Raw genomic sequence first — 20,455 nt, 5'->3', positions numbered from 1 at the left:
TTTTTTTGTGTTCTGTGTGTGCTTTTTTACAATTTTTCAGTTCTTGTGCTCATGGGTGATTTTATAGTGTACAATAATTCATCAATATGTGGAAAGTAAGGGTGTGGAGGAGGTGGAGATCCATCAAAGACCAGCAAAGTTCTGAATGAACCATCCAGTCTTGGATTACTGACCACATTTTCACTGAGTTCAGTAACTGAAAGCAATGGTGACTTCTGTTTTTAGCTTTTGGCTAGTTGACAGTTGCTTCCACTACATTTCTACTTGGCTGTAGGTGGGATTAAGTGTAAATACATAACGATCCTGCACATGTAGCTACCAGAGAATGGAAATTGAGACAAATGTTATTTTTCCATTGTAGTTTGCACTGGCTAAAAGTGGTAGGACAGATATGTCAACATGCAAACTTCTTAAACACAACAAAACAGAATCTGAAAGAACCAAGTAAAGTGAAGACAGCAGTGTGTGTTTATCAGAGTTCTCATCTTAAACATAATCAAATTTTCCAGTTTCCTAAGCTTATCGATCTTGGCAATTAAATCCATATATGGTAGAATAAATAAAAAATACATAAGAATCTGACAATTAATTAGAATTTTCATGGTTCTCTTTTATCACTTTGTTTTGTTTCTGTGGGGTTTTTTTTAAGAAAAATCCATTATCAGTGTTTCTCACTGCACACAAGAAACCTTAAGAGCCTGCCTTCTTCTTACAGCAAACTGGCTGTAAACAGTTGGAGTTGAGCAGGAAGTTCAGAGATAGAGTACTGACCGCATTTTGTACTGATTTTTCTGTCAACTAAGGTGGGCTATAATTTATCTTTCCAATAATGACTCTAAATAATATTCCTGTGTTCCTGTTTTATGATAAGTATGTTAATCACAGTATGGTATTCATAGAATGGTCTTCCTTGGCCAGATAATGGCGTAAATGCTTCTTTTTATTTTATTTTATTTTAATTTAATTTAGGCCACTTGTGGTTTAACATTAAGTCTCCCAAAGACAATTAAAATCTCAGTTAAGACGAAAAAGGTAAACCTGGCCAATTGCTGCTGATGGATTTTCTGCTGATGAGAATTTTTTTTGTCCTTGCTCTTTGTTTCAATTCTGGGGAAGCGGCACTGTAATCCACGTCTCGATGAGTCAGCCCTGTTGGATTAAGGCATTACTGTTTTACTCAGCCTTGTGACAATGCCGCCCACATCACAAAGCAGTTACTGATCATGGGAGGATTACAGTGACTTTATGAACCACAGAGGCAGTTTTTATATAAAAATATTAAGAACATCGCCAGTATTAGTAAGCTATGACATTTTTGTTCAGAGATTTTAATCATGCAAAGCTTGTTTTATTTTCACTAATGACCAGCGGAATTTCAAAAAGATTAAAGCTATCTGCCTTCCAGTGTCATGGTTGTCTGCCTACGCTGTCATGGTTGAACACATAACCTCAAGCCAAAGCCTTAAAAGCTTGGATATAGACTATGAGATCAAGCGCTCCTATGGACACCTTCAGTGAAAGAGGAAAACGGACCATGAATGTCACTGGCAGCTTTAAGAGAATGATACGGCAATGCGTCTGATATAGTTGTATGTAAAGCCTTGTGGGCCTTTTGGTTATGCTTGCTTTGCAAATTAAATCCTTTCATAGACTGACTGATCTCTTATTGAGTCTCTGAGCAACTGTTAATCTTCTCTTTTATGCACATATACAAAAACAAAGCAGTTTTGCAGTGATTTTATTTATATATTATTTTGTAATAACATTTAAATGGACTATTCTTTATTTTTCTGTTGGGTCATTATAAATATAAAAACAATGATGTTGGTTTTAGTATGTATGTGGGACACACAATAGAGACAGGGTGCATTAAGCCCCAAATTCCTTGTGCTACATTGACTTTGAATAGCATGGAGCAATGTGGTTAGATGCACTAAAAGAGACATCAGCAAGAACAGTGTTTGTACAGTTGAATACTTTTGGATCTTGACAACTAAAGCATTTTCACACCATGTAACTTTTAATATTGGAAATCTGGAGAATTCAAGAAACTAATGCGAGGAGTCAAATGTGAGGAATATGAAGTCCAGCCAAAAACTAAGAGTAAGAAGCAGCTGGGTGCTAATCAAAGCAGTTGATTAACTGATCGTCAGCAAGTGTGACCAACTCTATAAAAGCTTCATAACAGTACAATTAGAAAAAGACTGAGCAAGTATTTCTTAATAAGAAGGAGAAAAAGGGGAAAAGTCTTTTCTCTATAAAGAACACAGCAGCACAGCTTAAATATGTAAAGCTGAACCTAATCAACCCATAAGACTTGTGAAGCGATGTCCTTTAGACAGGTGGGTCCATAGTAGAGATGGTTGGCCTTAATGTACAGCATGCACTTGCTGAAAACCAAACACATATCAGAACAAACACTTCATGCTAGCTGTCAAGCACGGTGGTGATAATACTGGGTTGTTTTTGAGCCACAGGACCTGTGCACCTTGCAGTCACTAGGTCGACTGAACTCATCTATATGTGAAAATATTCCAGAGTCAAATGCGAGGTCATTTTTCTGACAGCTAAAGCTTATTGAAAAATGGGCCAAACAAAAGCGCAATGACTACAAGCACACAAGCAAATCTACAACAGGATGGGTGAAAAAGAAAAGAATCAAGGTGTTGACCCAGTCAAAAGCTCCCAATTCAACCTGACTGAAACGCTGTGGTGGGCCCTTGAGAAACATTTGTATAAACAAGTGCCTGCAAACCAAAATCAACTTAAGCAATGTTCTACAGATATTGTAAAGATGTTGTACAGTAATTTTACAGAGATTACTTATTGCTGATGAAGTTGGTTCCACAAGTTATTTAATCATGTGGTGTACTTTTCTTTTCAAATGACTATAAATGACCTTGCTATCACATGATATAACGCTAGCTTTCTAAATGCTAACTAGACATAGCTTTTCTAGAATAATGCAGTATGGGGGGCCAAATACTTTGGGACTAGAACAGGATATCAACAAAATTTAACAAAATATTGGCCACTTATTTTTCTATAATGAAACAAAATTAAAGAAAAATGGGGAAATACAATCTTAAGTGTGCAGGAAGGTAGTTTATTTTGCGGCACTATGGTCAGTTTTCAGTTGCAGCTAAGAAATTAGATTTCTCATCCCTTAAACTGCTTGTCTAAATAGTCAACTCTCAAGTCCAGGAAAGATTTATTTGCACAGAGGACTGTTCCATGGCTCCATTGTGCTGTGAACTGTAGCCTGGGGGTAGCACAAGTGTGTACCTCAGGCTGCTCGTTTGGGGTTGATGAGGTGCTAGTAATTATATGTAATATTTAATGATTTTGACCTCTTTCTGTCTTGCACTGTTGTGACAATCCCGAGTAAATGTATACATAAACTCTTTAATAATTGCCATGATATGATCATTAATCCAGCATGTGCTTGCTCTGCATCGATGCACAACCAGAACACCTCAGTGAATGACAACAACATGACAGCTGGTCATTAACTCTTAATGACCTGTACCCAGACACAATGTCGAATTTGGCATGGATCCACTTTCACTCTTTAAGCCATTCAGTCACAGGCATGACCTGTACATGATTGCTCAGTCATAGCATATACACGTTCACTATCTGCAAGTACTCTTAAACTGGCCCTAAAATGTTCTGAAAGCATGCAAGTGGTTGCTTTTAAAAACCCTATAATATGTGAAAATGTATATATTCAAATCACCACAACACATCTGGGTTTTGGATCTGCTAAGAGAGTGTAGATATTTTAAAACACTGCAAATTGTCACATAAAAGCCAGTATTTAAATATTACCCAACACAAACAAATGAAGGACATGCAAAAAGCATCAGAGGAGTGAAAAAACAGTAATGTTAGAGCTAGCATGGTAAATTTAGCATAATGTGGAATCTCACAGCACTATTTTCATCAGTGCAACAGCAGCTATATCACACTAAACATTTTCTCTTTATAAAACAGAAACACAGCTTTCATTTAGTCTGTCTCTGCCTTATTTGGGAGCACCATAAAATATTGTCAATACAACCTGACGTGCAGCTGTTTTAAAAGCATGTAAAAGCATGAATATACCTTTTGAGCTTTCAGTGTGCTGCAAGTGTTGCTATTGTTGTATTGACTCATTTAATCTAGGCTCAGAAAGATGCAAAAAGACCCAAAAACACTCACTAGAATAGTAAGTGAATGAAAACAGTGCTTTCATATGGAATGATGAGAAGTGTTTTTGAATCCTACTTCAAAACTTTCACAATGAAAAGTCATCAGTGTAAAGCAACTTCAGAGATTCTCTTCACGAGCATAGTCTCTCCCTCTGTCTGTGTTTCCGAGCAACATCTGCCAGCTTTCCACTGCCACACCCCGCTGCTCTAAAACTGGTTTGTTCAGTTTATCGTCTTCTGCTGACTCAGCAGTTCTAGCCAGAAAAACACAAGTAAACACTGCACTTCCAATGCGTAACAAATTATTTAGGGCTGATGAAGAGACAAAATTGTGTTATGTGGCCATGTACTGACACTGCCTTACAAACAAGAACACAGAAAAGCCACTCTTGTCTGAAAAGCAGTTCAGCTATAGTACAACTAAGGTGCGTGCACAGGAACACTCTCAAAGGACTTTAAATGTGTTTCCATTGGCTGACAAAGCTCCACCGCACTCTCCATCTTTCCAGAGGAGAAACACAGTCTGACAGTAGCTCCTCATGCCTGGTTAGCTCTGACTACGAGCTCTTTGACGCTGTCCACACTACACTGAGTGGTGGTCAGTCATTCTCTGTGTTTCCACATTACCTGCAACACACCATAGCCACGAGGTCACACCTCCTACAGTCACCCTGAATACGATTTTAAAATGAGAGCGGTTCATCAAACGGTTACAAACACTAGCATTAAAGAAGGCCTATTTCTGGTAGAATTAAAGTTGTTTCAAATAAAGATAAATAACAACCCCAGCTGGTATTTCAACATTTTCTTTACTGTTATAGCTTCTGTATTAGACACAGACTCTGTAAACAACAGGATGTACTGCTCATCTGAGGGGACAGAAGTTGATAGTAGAGAATGATAAATAGATCTTTTTTTAAGATAATGTCTGTTCCTATAAGATATGGGGGGATCTTTTGTCAATAACATGATTGAGTATGATGCCGAATACAAAAAAACCCCAGACATACTGCACATGCAAAAAAATATGTCAGTATAGAATTAGCTTTTGTGCTATGCAACAATGAAGATCTTGCACATCCTTGAGAAGAAAGAGAAGTGACTTCCGGTTTGGCGGGTCGTGTGATGGCTGTGTAGGATAGTTGCTCCCGACATTTTTTCTACCCCAATTTACCTAACTCGAAACATAAAAAGTTTGGATTTATCTTTGTGGGGTACTATACCAAGGAATAGAAATGCCCAGAAAATCCAAGAAAAAGGATGTAGGAGAACGTACTGAAGCGGAAGAAGATGCTTCGTCGCAAGCTAGCAGCAATATGGAAGAAGACCAGCAACCCGATGCTAACGCCACAGCGAAGGACCACCCAGCTACGATGGACATGATATTAAAAGAATTACGTGCTTTTAGAAAAGACACAAATGATCAGTTTAATGCTATAAGGGAGAAGGTCGTCGGCATTGGTATAAGACTCGACGAAGCAGAGGGACGCATAGACGTAATGGAGACTCGAATCCAGGCCTCGGAGGAGCTGCTAATTGAAATGGCAAATTTTCAGTTGCGATGCGAATCTAAGCTACTGGAATTAGAGGGACGGTCACGTCGCAAGAATCTTAGAATATATGGCGTGAGGGAAGGGGAAGAGGACAAATTTCCATCCGTTGTCAATTTTGTAGAGGTTCTATTTGAAAAGACAATGAGTCTCTCCCGCCCCACGGTGTTGGGAATTGAAAGAGCACATCGAGCCGGTGGCAAAAAACCCCCGGAAGGAGCCCCTCCACGCTCAATTGTAGTTAAACTCGCAAGTTATCGTAACAAAGAAGACATTATTAAGAAGGCCTGGCAGGCTAAGGGCTTCAACTTTATGGATTCTAGGATATATGTGGACAATGACTATGCCCCGGAGATACAAAGAAGAAGAAAGGAATATGCGACAGCGAAGAAGGTGCTTAAAGAGAACAATATTCGCTTCCAGACGCCTTTCCCGGCCAAGCTAAGGGTGTTCTACAGAGAGGGAATTGTGACATACAACACGGCGCACGAAGCGACTACCGATATGGTGAAGAGGGGATTATCGGTAGAAGTTGTGAAAGACAGAGACTCATTCTTGGATCAAATAAAACAGCACACTTGGCAAACAAGTACGAAGAAGAAAGGTGGAAACTCGACTCCAAAGCTGGGTTTCAAGGAACGCCTTCAGATATTTAGGCACCAAGATGACAGTGGATAAACAGCAAGTGTGTGACGGAGCACTATACTAGAGGTAAACTCAAGAATATTGAGACCTAAGATGAACTGAGAATATGAATTTTATTTCGATTTACTTGTTTTGTTATATAATTAGTTAATCTTATAAAGAGGGCATATAAAATTACATTAAAGTCGGGTCATTTATTTGCACAATAAGTTGGACCCTACAGACCACTGGGCTTTCGGCCTGTGTGCCGGAGAGGGCACTCTTCCACAAGTGGACAGAAGAGTTTTTCCCTCACCAAATATAGCTAATATAGCGATTATGTTTTTGGAAGTCAACATGATTATATGTTTTCATTGTATAATGTTTTTTTTTGGGGGGGGGGGGTTTTTTTTTTTTTTTTTTCTTCTTTTCTTTTTTCTCTTTTTTTTTCTGTTTTGGGGGAGTACCTTTCGATCTTTGGCTATGTACAGAGATTGGAATTATATAAGGTCGTACATCAATGCCCTGTAAGGTAACTAAAATAGTGTCATTTAATGTAAATGGTCTGGGGAGCCATATTAAAAGAAGTAAAATTATGTCAAAAATTAAAAGAGAACAAATAGAAGTTGCCTTTATACAGGAATCTCACTTATCGAAGCTCGAACATGATAAATTAAAGAAATGGAAATTTAATCAGTATTCCTCTTCCTGCCCTCAGAGTTCTAAAAGGGGTGTGGTAATTCTAATCTCTAGTAGGTTAAATTTTGAATGCATCCAAGAAATCAGTGATAAGGAGGGGAGGTTTGTGTTAGTCAAAGGGTACCTGGAGGGTATACTGATTACTCTTATAAATGTATATGCTCCCCCAGGATCAGAGATAAAATTTTTCAAAAAGGTTTTTGAATTGATTGTTGGAGAGGCACAAGGTACTCTGATTTTGGGAGGAGATTGGAATGTTCGCCTCAACCCGTCCTTGGACTCATCAAACCCACACGCTCCGGGATTGAATAAAACAACCAAAAACATCAAATTAATCTTAAAGGACGTAGGGCTCATAGATGTATGGCGAGAACTAAACCCCAACAAGAAGGATTATACCTTTTTTTCTCACCCTCATTCATTTTATTCTAGATTGGATTATTTTTTTATGTACCAAAAAGATTTTAGCAGGGTGATCAATTGCAGGATAGGAGTGATGGATTTATCAGACCATGCCCCATTGTACCTGGAAGTAGTGCTTGGATACGAAAGAAGAGTTACATCCTGGAGATTAAATACAAGTATTCTAAGCACGATGAAAGAACAAATTAGTCAAGATATAATAGATTATATAGCGGAAAATAATAATGAAGAAGTTTCCCCAAGTATTCTATGGGACGCCCTAAAAGCAGTGATAAGAGGAAAACTCATAGGTTACAGCGCTAATTTAAAAAAGAAGAGAAATGAGCATTTAAGAAAACTCCAGACACAACTACAATATCTTGAAGATGCCCATAAAATAAGCGCAGTTACAAACTTACAATTAGAAATACAAAAGAAGAAAAACGAAATTGATGAAATTTTTTCAAGTGAAATACAAAAAAATATGGTTTTTTTAAAACAAAGATACTATGAGGTAGGAGGCAAATCTGCTAAATTACTGGCTTATAAATTAAAAAAACAACAATTAGAAAATACAATATATAAAATAAAGGACCCTCAAACAAATAACATTGTGTATAAACTTGAAGATATACAGTCAGCCTTCCTAAAATTCTACAAAGAACTATATACACAACCTAGAGTGGATATTAAAGGTATGATATCTTTTTTAGATTCATTCGACTTACCAAAGTTGAATGAAAAACAGAATATAACCCTAATCAAGGACATATCTGAATTTGAAATTAAAAAAGCTATTACAAAATTGAAACCGAATAAATGCCCAGGCCCAGATGGATTCCCATCAGACTGGTATAAAGAAATGAAAGAGGTACTGATTCCTTTGATGAGAACATCATTCAACTATATTTTAAAGACGGGAGTAATTCCCCCATCTTGGAATGAGGCTTCTATCTCTATAATAGCTAAAGAAGGAAAGGACAGGCTTGACTGTGGAAATTACCGCCCCATTAGTGTTCTTAACCAGGACTTTAAGATATTTACATACATTCTTGCCAAAAGAATTGAAAATATTCTTGTTCAGATAATTAGTTTGGATCAGACTGGTTTTATTAAGCAGAGACAAACGCAAGATAATGTTCGCCGAACACTACACGTTATTGATTATGTTAGGAAAAATAAAATTCAGATGGTCCTTATGAGCTTAGATGCAGAAAAGGCCTTCGATCGGGTTAATTGGGAATTTTTATACAAAGTCATGGATAAATTCGGATTCCATCAATCGTTTATCAGGATTATACAAGCATTATATAAATCACCAAAGGCAAGAATCAAAGTTAACGGGGCGCTTTCAAATGTTTTTAACCTACAGAGAGGGACACGTCAGGGTTGTCCTCTAAGCCCCTCACTCTTTGCTCTCTTCATAGAGGCCCTGAGTCAAAGTGTAATACAAAGCAATACTATTACTGGAGTCAAGATTAGGGGTCGAGAGCATAAGATTTCCTTGTTTGCTGACGATATTTTGATTTATTTGACAAATCCAAACACTACTTTCCCCAAGCTATTGTCACTTCTGGAGATCTTTAGTTCAATATCAGGTTATAAACTAAATATATCGAAGACTCAGATATTAACTTTTAACTATGAGCCCAATTATGAAATTAAGGCTAAAGCCAATTTGAAATGGGAAACGGAGCAGATGAAGTATCTTGGAGTAAATATTACTAAAGATCTGTCTAAGATATACAATGCAAACTTTAATCCTTTAAGTTATAAAATAAATGAGGATATTAAAAGATGGAATTTATTACCATTTTTAAATTTTGAATCACGTATAGATACAGTTAAAATGAATATCTTGCCCAGGATGCTCTACCTATTCCAAACACTCCCTGTAGAAATAACTGACAAACAATTTCGGGAATGGGACAAAATAATCTCTAGGTTTATATGGCAGGGGAAAAAACCACGGATTAAGTACCAAACTATTCAGTTGGCTAAAGACAAAGGAGGGTTGGGGTTCCCATGTTTGAAAGACTATTATATTTCTGCTCAATTGAGGACATTAGTCTGTTGGTGTAATGTAGATTATCAAGCGAGATGGAAAGAACTAGAAACAGTGACCTTAAAAGATTCTCCAATTCAGGCAATTCTAGGGGATGTGACACTTATTAAAAAACAAATTCATCAAGGAAACCAATGGATTAACCTACCTTTAAAACTCTGGTTACAATTTCTTAATAAGAATGATTGGATTGAAGAGGTTAGGATTTTAAGATGGTGCGCTTTTGACAGTGATTTTTTACCTAATGAATTAGACGTAAGATATAAAAAATGGTCTGGACAAGGTTTAACGGCATATTGTACGTTTTACGATAAGGGAATTCTTAGGGACTTCCAATCAATAAAAGATCAATACCAGTTAAGTAAAACGGACTTTTTTAGGTTCTTACAAATTAGGCATCATCTATATAATTTTATACCTAAGAGAACAGATCTTTTTTCTTTACCTGTTCTGAGTATATTTGTCAAGGCTTATCAGGCTGACACAGGCCTTAAGGTGATTTCAAGATTGTACAAGGGTATACAAGAGGTTAAGAAGTGGAATACTACCTACATCAAAAAAAAATGGGAAAATGAAACAAATATAGCAATATCAGATAACATTTGGTATGAGCAGTGCGCTTTTCAGTGGAGAATTTCTAGTTCTAATACATGGAGATGTTACGGTTGGAAGAGTATCTGTAGGTTTTTTATTACCCCTGCACAAAGTAAACATTATTTTAATCACTCTAAAGATTGAAGGTGTTTGATTCTTTCGCTTTGTGGGCTGCAGCTCCAGCTGCTACTGAATGAACCAATAATCAGCACTTGTGAAGTTGGTGATTTACAAAAGAGGAGACACAGTTACATCCCCAGATACATCTGTGTGGGAAAATACAAAAGAATAAAAGCTTTTTCGAGAAAGCACAGACGCCACAGACCAATAGAAATAAATGTTTTTTGACTTTTCTTTTAATATTTTCTAAAAGGTTATCTGTCATCAGCTACTGTGTCCCTTGTTGAGCCCATGACAGTCTGCTCAGATATTGATGCATTTATGTATTTTCCTGGCACATGAGGAGCAGGTTTAGTACATCTTTGTATTTAAAGGAACTTGTTGACCTTTACCAGTTTCAACATCTGTAATGTAAGACAGAGTGCATTTGAGCTGTGTATGGACTTAACTATGCAGGTCTGCAGAGGAAGAAATTAGAATTATTTTTAGAAGATATCTGCTGAAACTGCTTACAATAAACAGAAATGTGTAACAATAGATTCTTGCTGGCTCGGCCTCAAGAATGATTCATCACAACAAAGAATGACCTACTTTCACATACATTTCTGTCAATTTGTAGGAAGAAGCAGGACAACTGCTCAGTGTATTTACTGCTGAGTAACATGCTAATATCCCAACACAGAGATAAATATTATCTTTGAAGTTTTTGTACACTGGCCAGTAAGTACAGTCTCAGCTGTTGGGCTGTTTTATGTATCTGGACAAGTTCAATATACTACTGTGAGCTGATGCAATTAGATGAAGTGTAGCGTAACCTCAAGGCAACCCCTCTGGTCTGATGGTGTGAATATAGTCTCCCTGCTAAGAACAAAATTCAGCTCAAAAGTGCTTACTGCACAGGAGTTTTCTGTCCCTGCTCACAGGCTAAAACCCTGTTGAAACCAATTTTTACAGAGAGCATCTCTCAATCATTACTTTACAAACAGCCCAATTAAATAAATGTTTGAAATGATTGTGGATGCACTTATAATGCACACACATTACTAACATGCTATTCCATCATACAGTTCTTATATATTCAATATGTCAATTTTAATTCAATGTCTTGTTTCCCATGGTCGAAAATGTCATTTCTTGTAGGAGCATCCAAACATCAGCTCTAAAAGGGAGAAACAGAAGTTGCATTAAATTCAAGAGTGGTTGCCTTTGAACCTCCAGGCTTACTGGTCTATATACAGCATACGAAATTGGACACATCACTGTCTAGACAATGACATAAACATGATTTGTCTAGACAGAAACTATCAGAACCTGTTTGTCTGGGATGAAAAGAAAACTACAGAAGCTGTTTTACATCAGATCACGAGAACCACTTTCAACAACATACTGCATGTTGCGAGTTGTTTTTATCTAACATTATTGGATCCTGAGCAGCTCAGCTGGTGTGGAGCAGTGCTAAGGGCACCTGATTTACTACTAAGCCAGGAGATTGTAATCAGTACTTTACATCAATATATCATAAATAGGGTGAAAAGAGCTGAACTGATGCTAAAAATTGTGTTGAGGAATTATGTAATAAGATTTTAAAAAGGTTGCTCTTGTGCAAAACTCTTGAATCACTCCTCATTTCTTACTGTATTTCCCAGAGGAGAAGACCTTGTACTCCAGATATCAAGATATACTGTATTTAAGACAAAGACAGAGTGTCTACAATTCTAATGATCCTGAATTCTCTTAGGCAGGCTGCCTTGAAGTTGTCCTCAGGAATTGCCTGCCTTTTGTTCTCTTTCAACATGAACCCACACTGCTTCAACAATTCTGAGATCCGGGCTCTAGGGAGACTAATCCACGAGTTATAACGTCCATTGTATGTGTTATCTATCAAAGTATTGCATTGGCAGCGTGTTTTGAATCATTATTATGCTGAAAAAGGTTTCAAGCATAAACGTTGTGTAGATGGTGATATTCATGAAAACTTTGCTTGTAATTTTATTTATATTTGCATGGTAAATGGTCTGTATTTGTATAGCGCTTTTACCTGTCCCCCCTAGGGACCCCAAAGCGCTTTACACACCCAGTCATCCACCCATTCACACACTGGTAGAGGCAAGCTACAGTTGTAGCCACAGCTGCCCTGGGGTACACTGACAGAAGCGAGGCTGCCATATTGCGCCATCAGCCCTTCTGGCCAACACCAGTAGGCGGTAGGTGAAGTGTCTTGCCCAAGGACACAACGACCGAGACTGTCCGAGCCGGGGCTCGAACCGGCAACCTTCCGATTACAAGGCGAACTCCACACTCTTGAGCCACGATCGCCCAGATGTTCGAAATAGACAGATAAATGGTAAAAATGGTAAATGGCCTGTATTTATATAGTGCTTTACTAGTCCCTAAGGACCCCAAAGCACTTTACACATCCAGTCATCTACCCATTCACACACATTCACACACAGGTGATGGCAAGGTACACTGTAGCCACAGCCACCCTGGGGCACACTGACAGAGGCGAGGCTGCCGGACACTGGCGCCACCGGGCCCTCTGACCAGAAAAGCTATAGAAAATAGAAAAGTAGAAATAAATAGAAAAGTTTATCTAAAAATTTGGTCACTGCCAATCAAATTGCTTGGTGGATCAAAATCTGACCTGCATTTATCATTCCATTAATTTTGACAGGATCCCCAACACCATTTACTGAAATGCACTACCAAACCATGACAGAACCTTCACCATCTTCTATAGATAGCTGCAGACACTCAGTGATGTACCTCTCTCCTAACCTCGTACATATTGATAACGATTTAGTTTAAAAATATTACATTTGGATGCATCCCTCCATAAGACTTTTAGACATTGATTTCCAGTCCAGTTCTTGCGTGACTTGACATTCGTCAGCCTTTTCTCCCTGTTTCTCCTCCTTAAGAAAGCCTTCTTGATAGCCACTCTTCCACTAAGACCATTTCTGATTAGGCTTCGGTGAAAAAATAGATGGATCAACTCAAGGGCCAGATGCGTTTCTCAGGTCCTGTGTCACATCTTTGTTGGATTTTTTTCCCCAATTTGTTAAGGACACAAGTTTCAGATACAGTGCAACTGTTGTAGATCAATTTTCTTTAGGCTGACCACTTCTTTTGTCATCTATTTGTCCAATTTCCCCCTTTTTTTAAGGACACACTGCAAACCATGCCAAGTTTTCAGCTAATGACTCCTTTTCAGTGCTTGAATGATTTTAATATGACTAAAAAAAAGCAGACAATGTCAAAAAAAAGCTAAAAAAAAAACAAACCAAAAACCTCACACTTTGATAGACCTCAAGAACACCTGGAGAACTATTGCTCAAAACCACTTTAACGAATTACAAGAAAATCTATTTCCTTGAAAGTAAAACAATTGTAAAAAAGTAAAGGGGGGTGACTTGAAACTTTTGCACAGTACTATATTTGCGAAAGTAAAAATTACATTTTACTGAATACTGTACACAGTCCTGCTTTGGTAATAATGCCGCAGGCATGGTGCTTGTTGCCTAAAAACCACTGACTCCTGCTGAAGTATTACAAGGAACTAGCTTTATGTCCATCAGTGGCGTAATTGTGCTCAGTTATGATTTCAATTCATCAACTATGGCATTGTAATAGTGGTAGCAGATTTCAGGAGTTTACACTGCTTTACTCTAACAAGCAACATTTTGGCCCAGATAACTCAGCACAGAAGTCAGTAGTGATTACTGACACCACTTAAGTAAAAGCTTTTTAGGCCAATAAAAAAAAAAAGTGTCCCCATTTATTGCCACACTTAGGGTCTATGTGGCAACCTAGTAGTGCTCTAGTGCTATTTTTTATAAGTAGGTTGTTTCAAGCTTGTAAACATGGATTTAACAATGCATCTAAAACTGACTTTGGGCAATGCAGCTAAAGACTATGTCATAACCCCAAAATGTTGACTGTATGTTCAAAAGCAGGTTTAATGATACCAAAACCTGCAGAATCACCCAATAAAATTATTTTGAAATTAAAAATATAAATTTACTTCCCAAATGTGAATTAAACATTAAATTGACATTCTGCCAATGTAATAACTAGATATTAAAATGACAAATTAGCTTGAAGAGCATGAGTTCAAATGAATAATTTATCTGTGCAAACACTGCATACTCAAGTCTCTATGAAAGAATTATAATTGCGTTAAACAGCTTTGCTTTAAAAAGGCTGACTATATAATGAAACTCTGGATCACTGCTCTTTGTGTGAAAGCAGTCAATTATTAATATGCCAGTCATGAATGTGAACTTGACTGATAACTGGGTTTAATGTAATGCTACATAAAGAGTTGGGAAATAGGTCATACAGTAGAGGGGGGAAAGTAAGTTGTGTGCTGGGTCGGGAGCCATATATGGCATCTCAATGTAAGACAATGTTCTTCAAACTGTATGGTTGTGTCGAAAAAAAATAATTCTAATAATGTGAAAGTCAAGTACTTATCATTTTAACCCTCAAACACAGACCTCGGATGGCCATTGAACTTCTATAAGCAATGTATGTTTGTAATCCTACATTGCTTGCATCTTTCACAGCACACATTTTCAACCTTAAAACTTCACATTTAACATGAAAAATGTGAAGTTTGTAGAAAATGTGCATTGAGTTTCCTACAAAGTCAGTGGGAAATATATAGCAGTCATATATAAAACATTGTTCTGCAATTGAAAGAAGAGAAGAATCATCTCTTTTTAGCATTCACAGCCTCACAGACCTTTTATCCAAAGACTTCAAACCTGGATTGATCTGTCCATTCTCTCCATACCACTTTTTTTCTTCTTTTTTTAACCATTTATAAGCGGGCGGTTGAGGACCACTAAAGCATTTGTTTCTCAAAAAACACCTGCTTCTTAAAACCCTTTCAGCTCTGCCACAAGGGTTTTTCAAAAAGGCTTTTCGAATTACCAGTTAGCCTTTTAACATAAAAACTTGCATTTGGTAACAGAATGTGCCACTTAAATACGAGAATGACAGCTGCCAAAAAGGGCCCTGTAACACGTGATGTAACCCATCACTGATTCATAAAACTTATTCTAATAAACTTTAATTGACATAAGATGTTGTCAATTCAAAACTAATACCAAATGACCCTAAAAGTGTATATTTGAGTGTCTATAACTGACCTGAAAAGTTGAGACGACGAATATGCTTCAGCAGATGAGTGCCATTTATGGGGTCCATTTTAGCGCAGAGACCAACCTTGCCCGGGCACAGCTCCTTGTGCATGTTGTGCAAGGCATGAGCCATTGCATAGACGGCATCAATAACAAACTGTACCTTTCCTTCCTGCTCATATTGCGAGTCCTTTCCGATTCGCTCCTGATCTGAAAGACATAGACAGATGCATGTGTGTGGTTTTATAAGTATTAATTGGTTAAAAGAATTCATGAAATAATTCAAATCGTGGTAAGTGATATATGTAATGATCTGCAGTCATTCATTTGGTTTGGTCACCATGTCAAGGACAAGGTTGAGTCCAGTATTAGTATCCATGTAGTCAAGCAATCATGTTTGAGACAGAAAAAAGATTTTACAAGTAGATTTAAACGACTCAATCAGGCAAAAAATCTGTAGCTCTATCAGCCACATCATGCAATTAAGAAAACTGTATTCATTTAAAGGCATGAGCGGTTTCCATGAGTGGATCCAGCTTAAAGAATTATCTACTTGTGAGTTTGTCTCTGACACTTGTTTAAAGAAGGCCGATGATAAAGTTGCATATTCAGTGCCTGTTCTAGACAATTAATATGCACAATTATAGCAAAAAAAAAAAAATCCATCTTGAAACTAATTTATAAAGTAACTTGATGAAGATACTACTGATGTGTGCCAATAGTCAGGAAAACTTATCTTCTCAACACTTGTCTTCTGTGTCATCCCCACTCTGGATGGCAGCTTTTAGATAAGACAATTGTGTTCACGCTACTTGGAATGAGCTAAACCTTTTAAACGAAGGGTGTGGCATCAGTCCAAAAGACAGAAGAAAATGCATTGCTCCTCAGTGAGTCTTATTTTTTATGTACTGAATGGTGTTGCCTCTTGCAATTAGCTAGAAAGTAAATATCTGGATCGCTGCAGAGGACCAAATCAATTCTAATATCTGGAGTGCAAGGTCTTCTCCTCTGGGAAATCTCATCTGTTAAAAATGAAGAGTCTTTCTTATATCTTCTGAAGGAGTAGTAGAGTTCCCTCTGTGTGATTTTCGTGAGCATTATGTTTTGGGCCTGCATTTCTATTCTACAAATTTTAAAAATATGCCTCATGCTATTTTTCATTAGTTGCTTTAAACAGTTCTTCCAATTTGATCAATTTTTTGTATTCCTTACCTTCTTGACTGAGTGTCCAACTCTGAATTCAGTATTTATTGCCTGGTTCAATTTAGAAGACCCAAAGAAGCAGGAAATAGAGACATCCATTCACAGGACAGGGATAATCCCCTTATGGGCTCAATGTAATAACTCGTGATAGGAGTTTATTAATCCTGGCTCAGGTTGTTCCAGAGGTTTTTGTGATTGTTAATTGCTGTGAGGAGGTGGGGTCTAAGGAGATACAACGTGCCAATCCTAACTTCGGCTGTCTGCTCACATGCATGAAGTCTTAAAGCTGTTTCTATGTAAATCTCCTGTATGTGCATTAGCCATTATTAAAAGCAGGTGTGTTCAATTAAGATTTACAATAGACTAATTACTAGGGATAAGCTAATGATAGAGCTGCATAGAATTCAATTAGGCTTTGCAAGTTAATAAGCACACAGCAGGGAATGAGCTGCTGATACTCACACAATAATTTCCATATTGTTGGTTGAAAAAAAATACTTGATGCTATAGAGCTTCTTAACTTACTTCCATATTTTTCAGTATATTTCAGTAAGTAATTTGGTTAAATTCTAGGTTAATGCATTAGTAAACTAGAGTCTTTTTAAACATGACAAAAAGTAAGTTAAACCAATTTTGCCATAGGACAGAGAGTAACTAAATCAAAACCTAAGCCATGCCAAAACCTGACTCTATTTAAAAGTAGAGTTTACTGTAATGCAGTGAATGATTTTCAAAAATAAAAATGGACAGACCTGCATTATACTAAACATCTCTTAATCTTTTAAATCAGGTGTTTTCAGTCTCATTGCCACAGACCAAGCACCAAGGATGTAGTCAGTTTTTCTAAACATTTGTGAAAGAATAGGTTGTTTTAAAGAGCTCACTGAATCCGAATGTAGTACTCTAATAGGATGCCACAAATACAACAAGTTAAAGTCACAAAATTTCTTAAACATAAAAAAAAAAAAATTTTTTTATATAAAACATTGGTATTGGTTGAAAATTCCACAGTTGGTGCCTCCCCTTCATATAATTGTTCAAACAAATACGGCTTAATAACAAGAAAGACATTATACTGTCAGAACCGATGTGAACTAATGAACTACAAATGATCAATATCAATATTAAAAGCCACCTTAACAAACCTCAACCATATACAGGCTAGAACAGTTTTTTGTGACTATGTGGTTATCTGATACTTTTGGACATGCCGATATACAGCTTTCACAAGTAAACTTTTTCCTAAACATTATCATGCAACAACTATCCTCTTGAGGTGCAAGCTATTTTCGGCAGCTACTTCAATCCGAGAGAGTGCTAGCCTCCAAATCAGCAAAGGTCTCCTTCTGTTAGCCATCTTTCATTTGCTAGATCTCCAGCTCCTCACTGCAGACCAAAGGGGTTTTAAGTCTCAGATTATCTCATGAGCTTTTGAAAATGCATGAATTATTGTTGGAGGTTACGGCTCAGTAATTAAGGGCCACAGGGCCTTGATTGGACAGAGATTGTCACAGTTTGGCCGCCATGCTTATGCCGTGGGGAATCCTGTGAGCCAGAGTGGGTGTGAGAGTGATATTTCTCTCTCAGTCTTGGCAGGCCACCCACACTAACTTTGTATTGTCTCTTCTCCATAAGACAGTTTCCCTTTTTCCTTCTGTCTCTCTTTGTAGCTAACTCCTCATTGGCATTTTGGCACTCTCGCACAACTTTTCCAAGCTGGCGTTTTGCTTTCAGAGAAATCCTTTTAGATTAAGCAAAGCAGAAGCTGAGTGTGGGTGTCTTCCACTGAGGTGAAACACAAGACATTATGTGACAGACAGTGTGGGCACAAAACCTTTGACCTATTTTTCAGCTTACGACCGGCTGCAGGCCATCCAATCCACTGAGGCAATCGGACCATCTTTTAAGTTAATGTGACGCTGCTGACATGTGTCACGCACCTTCATTTCACATTTTCTGTGAATTTTCCTATACGTGATTGTAGAGCTAAAGTCTCAATTCATGTCGGACTAAAAATGTGCTGTTGTGTGTATGTTTTCAGTCAAACAGAAATAGTAATTTAAAGTATATTAAAAAAATATCAAAAATGATAACAAATATGATATCACATTTAAAAAACTGTTATTGGATTAATACTCAAAAAAGAAAACTCAAAAAATTGGTTATTGAAGCAAATAATTAAAATGCAACTTCAAGCAAATGTAATTTCAATATTAACACTGATTTTTAAAAAAAATAATCATTTTACAACTATACTGTATTAATGTTCAATAAACATGTCACAGCTGGTTTTATCACCCACAAAGCCATTGATAAGTCACAACAATGTAATAAACAACAGTGTAACCAACAAATGGTACCTTTTGAGCCCCTCAGAACCAACTGAACAATGTTTAAACCCCACAGCCTTCCTGAATATTGTCTGTGTTTATCCCTTTTTGACCGCAGTCTACCCATCTTCTGATGGCTGCTTGCAGTTGGATAATGTTCCATGTCACAAAGCTCATCTCAAACGTGTCTCTTGAACATGACAAAGAATCCATTGTCCTCAAAATGCCTCCAGAGTCTCTAGATCTAATCTAATAGTGAGCTGCATTGGGATGTGGTGAAACAAAGATTTGCTGGATGGTTGTGCAGTTGACAAATCTGGAGCAACTGTGTGATGCTATTATGTCAATATGGATCAGAATCTCAGAGCAATGTTTCCTGTCACCTTGTTGAATATGAAGAATTAGGGCAGTTCTCGAGGCAAACCCAGTCCAGGATTGGGGTTGACCTGGATTAGGCTGAAGTGGAGTCCAACTCAGGTGCACCTATTAAAGTGGCCAATTAGTGTATATGCAAATAACCTATTTGGTTACATCATATTAGCAAACAGATTTCAAAACCTACCCCAGTCAAATTTCTAACTAATTAAATGTAATTGCTATTTACTGATTAATAGTTGTATTAGTTGTATCGTCTTTTTCATGTTCTCACGCTTGGAATCAACTCAAGGGTAGGCTTTAAATTTTAAACTATTTAAACTCTCCATCACACCACTGATCAGAGATTTTCTGCTTCCTAAAATAATTTAATCTATTTCCACAATGAATTCAATTACTTTTTACAAAATCCTTTTTGTAATAAAAGGGCAAGCTGTCCAATATATTCCCCATCTCTTACCCAGAGAAGGCTGAAAACCCCCCTAGTCACCCTGGAACGCTGTTTAGGGTGAGCAGTATAAAAATAGATGGTTGGATGTGAGAGCACATGCGCGGTTTATCTGCATTACTTTCTCTGTGCTGTTCCGCTCACATCGTTAATACAGAGGCGAAACACACAGCCAGCGAAATGGGTCCCTGCTCTACCTCCCCTCTCCTCTCAACATTAATCAATATCAGTTTTACATCTCCTTCATTCCCAGTTAAAAGACAAGTCTCACTTTTTTTCTTCAGTCACTCATGCCCTCCTTATCCTTTGATCACACTAAGCAGTCTAACCCTCTCAGGACACTGATAATTCTGCAGCATGCCCCATGTGGTTTTTGCACAGCTGCCACAGGGACACTGCAAAGCTCCCCACCAGTGAAGAGGCAGCTCAAGTGTCATACTTTAACCTCAAACAAATTCTGTGAGACTCTCACTCCCTGTGAAGCAGAGCTGATAGGGAAGTTTAATACTAAAATGTCTGTAATGAGCGAGACAAGTGATAGAAGAACAGCTACTTAGTGTGAGATGCAGGTGCCTATACAACACTCACTCCTAGTATAGAGATAAACTTAACGATGTCAATGTGGGTATTTTCAGAGCTATTAATTTAGCTTCTGCAGCAACTGAAGGCTAAAAATATTTCTAGTGCATAATCATTGAGAGTACA

General features: G+C 37.5%; 1 protein-coding gene across 1 annotated transcript in view; it reads right to left on the bottom strand.

Annotated features, from left to right (window-relative positions):
• The window catches only part of LOC146632685 (metabotropic glutamate receptor 4-like), a 222,497-nt gene that overhangs the window by 23,280 nt on the left and 178,762 nt on the right, over nt 1–20,455 (bottom strand). The window contains exon 7 of the mRNA XM_085353439.1: nt 15,404–15,604. Coding sequence (XP_085209565.1) covers nt 15,404–15,604 — 201 coding nt within the window. The remainder of the gene's footprint in view (nt 1–15,403; nt 15,605–20,455) is intronic.

The sequence above is a fragment of the Diplotaxodon limnothrissa genome, linkage group LG5 (assembly GCF_057381915.1).
Source record: "Diplotaxodon limnothrissa isolate DT_005_m linkage group LG5, D_limnothrissa_male_GT1.1, whole genome shotgun sequence".
NCBI lineage: Eukaryota > Metazoa > Chordata > Actinopteri > Cichliformes > Cichlidae > Diplotaxodon > Diplotaxodon limnothrissa.
The sequence above is the reverse complement of the archived record's forward strand: the minus strand, read 5'-3'. Positions and strand labels throughout refer to the sequence as shown.